This window comes from Oncorhynchus keta, unplaced genomic scaffold (assembly GCF_023373465.1).
Source record: "Oncorhynchus keta strain PuntledgeMale-10-30-2019 unplaced genomic scaffold, Oket_V2 Un_contig_16100_pilon_pilon, whole genome shotgun sequence".
Classification (NCBI taxonomy): domain Eukaryota; kingdom Metazoa; phylum Chordata; class Actinopteri; order Salmoniformes; family Salmonidae; genus Oncorhynchus; species Oncorhynchus keta.
Genome location: NW_026279707.1, coordinates 65,813 through 77,075, shown reverse-complemented (window position 1 = coordinate 77,075; position 11,263 = coordinate 65,813). Strand labels below are relative to the sequence as shown.

The following is an 11,263-nucleotide window of genomic DNA, read 5'->3' as shown; positions in this document are numbered from 1 at the left end:
TCTTTTTTTTTTTTGGGGGTGAGAAGGATTACTTACCCTATCCTAGGTATTCCTTGAAGAGGTGGGGTTTCAGGTGTCTCCGGAAGGTGGTGATTGACTCCGCTGTCCTGGCGTCGTGAGGAGTTTGTTCCACCATTGGGGGCCAGAGCAGCGAACAGTTTTGACTGGGCTGAGCGGAACTGTACTTCCTCAGTGGTAGGGAGGCGGTAGGCCAGAGGTGGACCTTTGCTATATGACCTGTGGAAAGACAGACAGACAGACAGTGCAGGATGTCTATGACGGCCCATGCAATGGCATGCAGCATTGGCCTGTTCAGTCAGTGTGCCAAAACTGCCAGTGAGATCGGCAGACATCTCGTCCCTGGCAGCCTCGCTCCTGCTGAGGTAGCACATGGGACAAACACACCCTTATAATGTGAAATGTGATCTACTAGCTAGTCATTGGTGGGGTTGTTCGTGCTCATGATCTGCTATGGGTGTATATGACTAAACAAGAATGTCATATTTAAACTGCCTGTATACAGTTAAACTGCCTGTAATCCTGTACTTTACACGGTCAAATAAAATGTTAACAGGGTAGCTAAGTCGGTGTTGTTGTGAGTTTTTTGTCCATTGTGGAAATGATCACATTTTACTTAAGGGATCGGTGTCCCTAAACTGAGACAGTTGTTGCCCCATATGCAAATATGTGACTAGAAAACATTGGTAACAACAGCCAACTTTCCGGAACATAGACAATTCTTACATGGTCAGAAAGCTTAAATTATTGTTAATATAACTGCAGTGTCCAATTTACAGTAACTATTACAGCAAAAAGATACCATTGTAACGGCATTCATTAGAAGAAGGTGAAGACCAAGGTGCAGAGTGGTACATGTTCATATTATTTATTCTGATTGAACATTGAATACAAAATAACAAAAAGAATACCCAAACAGTTCTGACAGGTGCAACAACCACTAAACAGAAAATAACCACCCACAACTAACAGTGGGAAAACAGGCTACCTAAGTATGGTTCTCAATCAGAGACAACGAAAGACAGCTGTCCCTGATTGAGAACCATACCCGGCCAAAACATAGACATACAAAACCTAGACATACAAACATAGAATGCCCACCCACATCACACCCTGACCAAGCAAACATACAAAGCAATCTATGGTAAGGGCGTGACTGTACCCCCCCCCCCCTCTCTCAAAGGTGCGGACTTCAGCCGCAAAGCCTGTACATATAGGGGAGGGTCTGGGTGGGCATTACTCCGCGGTGGTGGTTCTGGTGAGGGACGTGGACCCCGATCCACTTCTGGCCGGCCCACTTTAGTAATGCCTCTGGAGGGGAACCCTCACCACCGACCCCGGACTAGAGGACGTCACTGGACTGATGGTCGAGTTTGGACTGACGGGCGGCTCTGGCAGCTCCGGACTGACGGGCGGCTCTGGCAGCTCCGGACTGACGGGCGGCTCTGGCAGCCCGGACAGGAGGGCGGCTCTGGCAGCTTCGGACAGGAGGGCGGCTCTGGCAGCTCCGGACTGACAAGCGGCTCTGGCAGCTCCGGACAGGAGGGCGGCTCTGGCAGCTCCGGACAGGAGGGCGGCTCTGGCAGCTCCGGACAGGAGGGCGGCTCTGGCAGCTCCGGACAGGAAGGCAACTCTGGCAGCTCCGGACAGGAGGGAGACTCTGGAGGGAGGAGACGGAGAGACAGCCGGGTGCGTGGGGCTGCCACAGGGCCCACCAAGTTGGGGAGACCTACAGGAGGCCTGGTGCGTGGAGGAGGCACCAGATGGACCGGGCTGTGGGGGAGCACTGGAGCTCTGGTGGGCAGCCTTGGCACCACTCATCCCGGCTGGATGACCACTTTAGCCCGGCCCCTCCAGAGTGCAGGCACAGGTCGAACCGGGCTGTGGGGGAGCACTGGAGATCTGGTGCATACCACTCGCACCTCTCCCTTAGGCTCAATGCCCACATTCGCCCGGCATGAGCAGAGCACAGGCATAGGGCCACCTGCACCCTCCCAACGCCCCGGAGACACAGTATGCAGAGCCGGCACAGGATACCCTGGACCGAAACGGCGCACCGGAGACCAAACGCGCTGAGCTGGCACAATCCTCCCTGGCTGGATGCTAACTCTCGCATGGCACTTGCGGGGACTGGCATATAGCCTTCCGGGCTATGAGCGCTCACTGGCGACACAGTGCGCTTCATCGCATAACACTGTGTCTGACCAGTACCACGCTGCTTCTGGTAAGCACAGGGAGTTGGCTCAGGTCTCTCGCCTGACTCCGCCAATCTCCCCGTGTGCCCCCCCCAAAAAATGTTGTGGGGCTGCCTCTCGTGCCTGTTGCGCTGCCGGGCTAACTCCTCATAGTGTTGCCGCTCAGCCTTAGCTGCCTCCAGTTCCTCCTGAGGACGGCGATACTCCCCAGTCTGTGCCTAGGGTCCCTTGCCTTCCACTATCTCCTCCCATGTCCATTTCCCCAGATAGCGCTGCTCCTCCTTACCATGCTGCTTGCGCAATTGGTCAGTGCTTTAGACTGTTAATCTAAAGGTGGGTGGTTTTGTAACGGCATTCATTAGAAGAAGGTGAAGCGTGGTACGTGTTCATATTATTTATTCTGACTGAACACTGAATACAAAATAACAAAAAGAATAGCCGAAACAGTTCTGACAGGTGCAACAACCACTAAACAGAAAATAACCACCCACAACTAACAGTGGAAAACAGGCTACCTAAGTATGGTTCTCAATCAGAGACAAAAAGACAGCTGTCCCTGATTGAGAACCATACCCGGCCAAAACATAGAAATACAAAACCTATACATACAAACATAGAATGCCCACCCACATCACACCTTAACCAAACAAAAATACAAACATACAAAGCAATCTATGGTCAGGGCGTGACAACCATGCTATTGTTTGAGGATAGTGCACAACAACAAAACACTTTTATCACGGCAACTGGTTTGATACATTCACCTCTGAATGTAAATAATGTACTTACATTCAGTAATCTTGCTCTGATTTATCATCCTGAGGGTCCCAGAGATAAAATGTAGTGTAGGTTTGTTTGAAGAAAAAACATGTTTATGTTCAAATGTGGAACTGGGTTCTACAGTTTGACCCCACTGCTGTCTCTGGCTCCGTCCGGCCATCTAGATGTGTGAAGGCTAACGGAACCCCTCGACAATATCCGCAGAAAAGGCAGAGCGCTAAATTAAAAAAAAAATATTTTAAAGAAATATTTAACTTTCATACATTCACAAGTGCAATACAGCAAATTATAGCTTAAATTCTTGTTAATCTACCCATCGTGTTCGATTTCAAAAAGGCTTTACAGCCTAGTCACAAAAAACATACAGCCATTTTCCAGCCAAAGAGAGGAGTCACAAAAAGCAGAAATAGAGGAAATGAATCACTAACCTTTGATGATCTTCATCAGATGGCACTCATAGGACTTCATGTTACACAATACATGTATGTTTTGTTCGATAAAGTTAATATTTATATAAAAAAATCTCAGTTTACATTGGCGCGTTATGTTCAGTAATGTTGTGCCTCAAAAACATCTTGCGAATTTGCAGAGAGCCACATCAATTTACAGAAATACTCATCATACACTTTGATAAAAGATACAAGTGTTATGCACAGAATTAAAGATATACTTGTCCGTAATGCAACCGCTGTGTCAGATTTCAAAAAATATTTACGGAAAAAGCACACCATGCAATAATCTGTCAGACACAAGCCATACAGAAACCCACCATGTTTTGGAGTCAGTAAAAGTCAGAAATAGAATTATAAATATTCACTTACCTTTGATGATCTTCATCAGAATGCACTCCCAGGAATCCCAGTTCCACAATAAACGTTTGTTTTGTTCGATAAAGCCCATCATTTATATCCAAATACCGTCTTTTGTTAACGCGTTTAGCTCACAAATCCAAACACACGAGGCGCGGGCAAGTCCAGCCGAAAGTTCATCTTTAGGATGTTTTCATAGATCTTCAATACTGTTTCAACCGGACAATTGGTGGTCCTTCTGTAGCTCAGTTGGTAGAGCATGGCGCTTGTAACGCCAGGGTAGTGGGTTCGATCCCCGGGACCACCCATACGTAGAATGTATGCACACATGACTGTAAGTCGCTTTGGATAAAAGCGTCTGCTAAATGGCATATATTATTATATTATTATTATTATTATAATTCCTTTTTCTTTAGAAATGCAATGGAACGCAGGTCGATCTCACGGCCACGCGTGATCAGCTCATGTCCTTCTGCCAGACACCTGATTGAATCAGCTCTCATTCACTACCCCTTCACAGTAGAAGTCTGAATCAAGGTTCTAAAGCCTGTTGACATCTAGTGGAAGCCTTAGGAAGTGCAATATGACTTTAAAGACACTGTATATTCGATAGGCAATGAGTTGAGAAACTACAAACCTCAGATTTCCCACTTCCTGGTTGGATTTTTCTCAGAATTTCACCTGCCATAGGAGTTCTGTTATACTCACAGACATCATTCAAACGGTTTTAGAATCTTCAGAGTGTTTTCTATCCAAATCTACTAATACTATGCATATATTCGCTTCCGGGACTGAGTAGCAGGCAGTTTACTCTGGGCACGCTTTTCATCCGAACGTGAAAATGCTCCCCCCTATCCCAAACAGGATTTAATGCGAACAGAAACACATGAATAATGTTTCATAAAGCATCATAAATTAAGTATGAAAGTGTATTATAAGACGCTTTATAATACCCTTGTGACATAGTGCCTTATAAGCATTATGCAACCTGTGACAGACCCATTGTCTGATCAGGACGGCTAAGTCCTCCGGGCATATAATGCATTACAGCAATGTATTATGAGGATGCTTTAAATACTTATAATACATCATATTATAAGGTGCTACATAGAATGTGTATTATACGGCATTATAAATGCACTTACAAGGCATTTATTGCATTTATTGCATATTTGAAAGTCACCCATTGTTTTCCTTTTGGGTTGATGTACACCGTAATCATTTACATATGGGTATGTGTAATGTAAATAGGTTGTGCTATGTTTGAGATTGTTTTCCTGGTGTGTCAGACGACTGGCTAGGATGGGGTGTACAGCATTTGAACACCAGACGCTGAGAGAAGATAAGCTATCCCTGCACACTTAAACCTCTTCAAAAATGACACGTATAACGATGGACGACTTGTCTGTGAAAATAGTCAACGGACCACTCACCATACTAAACATCTTTGCAAACATATTTTTTGCTTTCTGCATGCTCTGTCCACCGCACGGCAGAGAGGGACTCAAACAGCCCATGAAGTTACTGCTGGGATCTATGGTATTCTGTACCACTGTCTACCTGGTCTCTCTCATTGCAGCACAATGCTTGTGGATGATCTCTGCCAGTTCTGAGTGTTTCTATGCTGCTTATCTAACAATGGTGTACATGGCATCAACCAGCATGTCAACATCTGTATGGCTGAATTTCTTCTACTACTCCCAGATCGTCCCTGCCCAGCGAGCTCTCTTCACCTGGGTGAAGAGGAACATCAAAAGCATCATCTACTGGGGCCTATTTGGAGACAGGATGTTCTTTATGTTTCAATTTGCTGTGAGGGCTGCAGGAGAATTTTATTCCTCAGGAGAGGGGCCTTCTAATACCACAGGTTTCACATCAACTTATGCCACTCCACAAGATAATGCTGCCTTTCTAAAAGATGTCCTGCTTGACATATCGACAACAAGTCTGTTTTTGGAAATGATCTACGTCTTTTTTTGCCTCTGTGTGATGGTGGGGTCAAGCTGTGTCACGGTGTGCTACCTGCACAGACACATGAAGAGCATGAAAGAGATCGGCAGCCCCTTCTCCTCTCCCCGACTGCACAGTCAGATGAGGGTCACCATCGCCGGTATCCTGCAGGGAATTCTCTTCTTCTTTACAGCAGTGTGGATTTTCATTCATTACTTTAGCAACGTTCTTTCCTCAACATACTTTGACGATAAAACCTTGTACACAGTAATCTCTCTCTACATGTTCGGCACCACTTTAAATCTGGGCATCGGTCAAGCTGTTTTCCGACAAAGGGCTGCTGATATTTGTCTCAAAGCCCAACAGGCTGTAAAATCATTGAAGCCATGAGGATGATACTAAGTTAACAAAATATGAAACATAGTCATTAAAATACATTAAAGGGATAGTTCACCCAAAATACACAATTGCACAATGGTTTCTCAACCCTGTAAGCAGTCTATGGTTAAGGTAAGACAGTAATTCATTCTGTAACTTATTTACCTTGTATTTGTTTGTTTTTACCTGGCCATCAGTCCAACAACCAATACAAGTTAATGTGCTGGATATTATCATTTTTTTTTCACAGTTCCAAATCATCTTATAGTAACTTTAGTCAACTACACACACTACATTTTAGCCTCTTGGGAAGATTTGGACTCAAAACACGTAACTATCTCTGCTATGGACGGGCATTGTTTTTTTGGACTAAAATGCTAAACAGCATTTACAGACAGTTGCCAGGTAAGCAAAGTGTGGATTGCGGTCTTATCTTGTTCATTAATACAAGGGAGGAAACCAAGGTGTTTATATCCCTTCAGCGTTTATATTTTTGTAACACAGGGCATGCTACACTGCATTTTGAGGGAAGGGGACAGTTCCACTATCACAGTTTAATTTAACACTCATTTAATTTAGCAAAATTCTTGATTGAGAAGTTTTTTCTTTTGATCACTTTAATTGAAAACAATCACGGTAAAGTACTTCATTATCAGACAGAAATGATTAGATATTGATATTTAAAAAGTGGCTCCATTGGACCATTAAGGAATAATATTTTATTTTATTTAACCTTTCATTTCAGCGGGGAGTCCCATTGAGAAGAAGGTATATTTTTCAAGGGAGCCCCTACATGACAATAACAAGTAATTACACAGTGAAGGCAGGACCATAGGAAACACCAATGAAAATCCCAAACTCATACTCTTAGATAAACTGCCTTCTCTTGCACTCAAGATGAGTCATAGGGTTTGAGTTTCTTTCTTCCATCTTGTGGTTTCTGTTTGTTCCCTTTGTTTACCATCTGTCTGAGATGCAAACAGGTTGTGGTACATTTGACCATGTCTACATGCCCATTTCTGTTTTCCATATTTAAAATTCTTCAGTTCGACCTATGAGCACAGATATTTTACTTCAACAAATATGATGTAAATGATACATGACTAGATATAATGTATTTACTTGTAAAAATGTGTGACGGTGTTCAAAATAAATAAATAAATAGAGAGTATGTTGCCTGTGTTTTGACTTTAGGCAGATGGAAAATGTTTCAAATTGCTCCTCTTAAGCATACAAGTGACATCAATAAGAGATTGTACAAAACATCTTTCCATGGCATCGACTGATCAGGTGAATCCAGGTGAAAGATGATGTCACTTGTTAAATCCACTTCAATCAGTGTCAATGAAGGGTATTATGTGTCAATGAAGGATTTTTATGTCTTGAGACAATTAAGACATGGATTGAGTACAGTATGTGTGCCATTCAGAACCGGGTATGGTAGTAGGTGCAGGGCGCACGGGTTGGAGTGTGTCAAGAACTGCAACACTGCTGGGGTTTTCACGCTCAACAGTTTCCTGTGTGTATCAAGCATAAATCAATTGGATAATGATACTCAAACGTAATTTTACCCCCAACACCCCTTGGGAGCCTTACACTTAAAACACAAGTTACATTGTTCTTTTAAAGTGTACATTTTCAACACCCAGAGTCTTGGTTGGGTTAAGTGTACATTTTCAACACCCAGAGTCTTGGTTGGGTTAACACCCAGAGTCTTGTACATTTTCAACACCCAGAGTCTTGGTTGGGTTAACATTTTCAACACCCAGAGTCTTGTACATTTTCAACACCCAGAGTCTTGATTGGGTTAAGTGTACATTTTCAACACCCAGAGTCTTGATTGGGTAAAGTGTACATTTTCAATACCCACAGTCTTGGTTGGGTTAAGTGTACATTTTCAACACCCAGAGTCTTGATTGGGTTAAGTGTACATTTTCAACACCCAGAGTCTTGGTTGGGTAAAGTGTACATTTTCAACACTTGATTGGGTTAAGACAGTCTTGGTTGGGTTAAGTGTACATTTTCAACACCCAGAGTCTTGGTTGGGTTAAGTGTACATTTTCAACACCCAGAGTCTTGGTTGGGTTAAGTGTACATTTTCAACACCCAGAGTCTTGATTGGGTAAAGTGTACATTTTCAACACCCACAGTCTTGGTTGGGTTAGTCTATAGTCTTATAGTCTATAGTCTTATAGTCCATGCCAGGGTTAATAGTCCATGTCTGTAGTCTTATTTGCCAGGGGTCAACCATGCCAAGGGGTCTATAGTCTTAGTCTTCTATAGTCTTATAGTCCATGCCAGGGGTCTATAGTCTTATAGTCCATGCAGGGGTCTATAGTCTTATAGTCCATGCCCTAGATAGTCTTGGTCCATGGGTTATGTCTTATAGTCCATGCATTTTCATAGTCACCAGGGGTCTATAGTCTTATAGTCTGCCAGGGGGTGTCTTATAGTCCATGGGGGTCTATAGTTATAGTCCATGTCTATAGTCATTTGCCAGGCCGTCAACTTATAGTCCCCAGAGTCTTGCCAGGGGGTCTATAGTCTTATAGTCCATGCCAGGGGGTCTATAGTGTACATTTTCTTAACCATGCCAGGGTCTATAGTCTTATAGTCTGCCAGGGGTGTCTTATTCCATGCCAGGTTAAGTCTTATAGTCCATGCCAGGGGTACATAGTCCATTCTATAGTCTTACCCCATGCCAGAGTCTTGTCTTATAGTCCATGGGTTATAGTGTCCATGACAGGCCATCTATAGTCTTATAGTCTATAGTCTTATAGTCCATGCCAGGGGTCTAGTCTTATAGTCCATGCCAGGGGGTCTTATAGTCTTATAGTCTTATAGTCCATGCCATCTTTAGTCTTATAGTCCATGCCAGGGGGTCTATAGTCTTATAGTCTTATAGTCCATGCCAGGGGTCTATAGGTCCATGCCAGGGGGTCTATAGTCTTATAGTCTTATAGTCATGCCAGGGGGTCTATAGTCATATAGTCCTTATAGTCCATGCCAGGGGTCTATAGTCTTATAGTCCATGCCATGCCAGGGGTCTATAGTCTTATAGTCCATGCCAGGCAGGGGGTCTATAGTCTTATAGTCCATGCCAGGGGGTCTATAGTCTTATAGTCCATGCCAGGGGGTCTTATAGTCTTATAGTCCATGCCAGGGGGTCTATAGTCTTATAGTCCATGCCAGGATAGGTCTATAGTCTTATAGTCCATGCCAGGGGGTCTATAGTCTTATAGTCCATGCCAGGGGGTCTTATAGTCTGCCAGGGGGTATAGTCTTATGCCAGGGGGTCTATAGTCTTATAGTCCATGCCAGGGGTCTATAGTCTTATAGTCCATGCCAGGGGGGGTCTATAGTCTTATAGTCCATGCCAGGGGTCTATAGTCTTATAGTCCATGCCAGGGGTCTATAGTCTTATAGTAGTCTTATGCCAGGGGGGTCTATAGTCTTATAGTCCATGCCAGGGGGTCTATAGTCTTATAGTCCATGCCAGGGGTCTATAGTCTTATAGTCCATGCCAGGGGTCTATAGTCTTATAGTCCATGCCAGGGGTCTATAGTCTTATAGTCCATGCCAGGGTCTATAGTCTTATAGTCCATGCCAGGGGGTAGTCATGCCAGGCCGTCTATAGTCTATAGTATGTCTATAGTCTATAGTCCATGCCAGGGGTCTATAGTCTTATAGTCCTTATGTCCAGGGGTCTATAGTCTTATAGTCCATGCCAGGGGGTCTATAGTCATATAGTCCATGCCATAGTCTTATAGTCCATGCCAGGGGTCTATAGTCTTATAGTCCATGCCAGGGGGGTCTATAGTCTTATAGTCCATGCCAGGAACTCTATAGTCTATATAGTCCATGCCAGGGGTCTATAGTCTTATAGTCCATGCCAGGGGTCTATAGTCTTATAGTCCATGCCAGGGGTCTTATATAGTCTTATAGTCTATAGTCTTATAGTCCAGCCAGGGGTCTATAGTCTTATAGTCCATGCCAGGGGGTCTATAGTCTTATAGACCATGCCAGGCCAGTCTATAGTCTTATAGTCCATGCCAGGGGGTCTATAGTCTTATAGTCCATGCCAGGGGGTCTATAGTCCATATAGTCCATAGTCATTATAGTCCATGCCAGGGTCTATAGTCTTATAGTCCATGCCAGGGGTCTATAGTCTTATAGTCTTATAGCCATGGGGGGTCTATAGTCTTATAGTCCATGCCAGGGGTCTATAGTCTTATAGTCCATGCCAGGGGGTCTATAGTCTTATAGTCCATGCCAGGGGTCTTATAGTCTATAGTCATATAGTCCATGCCAGGCCAGGGGGTCTATAGTCTTATAGTCCATGCCAGGGGGTCTATAGTCTTATAGTCCATGCCAGGGGGTCTTATCTATAGTCTTATAGTCCATGCCAGGGGGTCTATAGTCTTATAGTCCATGCCAGGGGTCTATAGTCTTATAGTCCATGCCAGGGGGTCTATAGTCTTATAGTCCATGCCAGGGGTCTATAGTCTTATAGTCCATGCCAGGCTATAGGTCTATAGTCTTATAGTCCATGCCAGGGGGTCTATAGTCTTATAGTCCATGCCAGGGGGTCTATAGTCTTATAGTCCATGCCAGGGGTCTAGTCTTATAGTCCATGCCAGGGGGTCTATAGTCTTATAGTCCATGCCAGGGGTCTATAGTCTTATAGTCCATAGTCCATGCCAGGGGGTCTATAGTCTTATAGTCCATGCCAGGGGTCTTATATAGTCCATGCCAGGCCGGTCTATAGTCCATTATAGTCCATGCCAGGGGGTCTATAGTCTTATAGTCCATGCCAGGGGTCTATAGTCATATAGTCCATGCCAGGCCATGCCAGGTCTATAGTCTTATAGTCCATGCCAGGGGGTCTATAGTCTTATAGTCCATGCCAGACGATCTATATAGTCCATGCCAGGGGGGTCTATAGTCATATAGTCCATGCCAGGGGGTCTATAGTCTTAGTCCATAGTCCATGCCAGGGGGTCTATAGTCTTATAGTCCATGCCAGGGGTCTATAGTCATATAGTCCATGCCAGGGGGTCTATAGTCTATAGTCCATATAGTCCATGCCAGGGGGTCTATAGTCTTATAGTCCATGCCAGGGGGTCTATAGTC

At 44.4% G+C, this 11,263-nt stretch overlaps 1 protein-coding gene across 1 annotated transcript; it reads left to right on the top strand.

Annotated features, from left to right (window-relative positions):
• The first annotated feature begins 5,150 nt into the window (after positions 1-5,150).
• Positions 5,151-6,688, top strand: LOC127919248 (taste receptor type 2 member 1-like). Its single transcript, XM_052502731.1, has one exon. It carries the CDS (start codon positions 5,180-5,182, stop codon positions 6,140-6,142), a length of 963 nt encoding a protein of 320 aa, XP_052358691.1. The 5' UTR covers positions 5,151-5,179; the 3' UTR covers positions 6,143-6,688.
• The last annotated feature ends 4,575 nt before the right edge of the window (positions 6,689-11,263 follow it).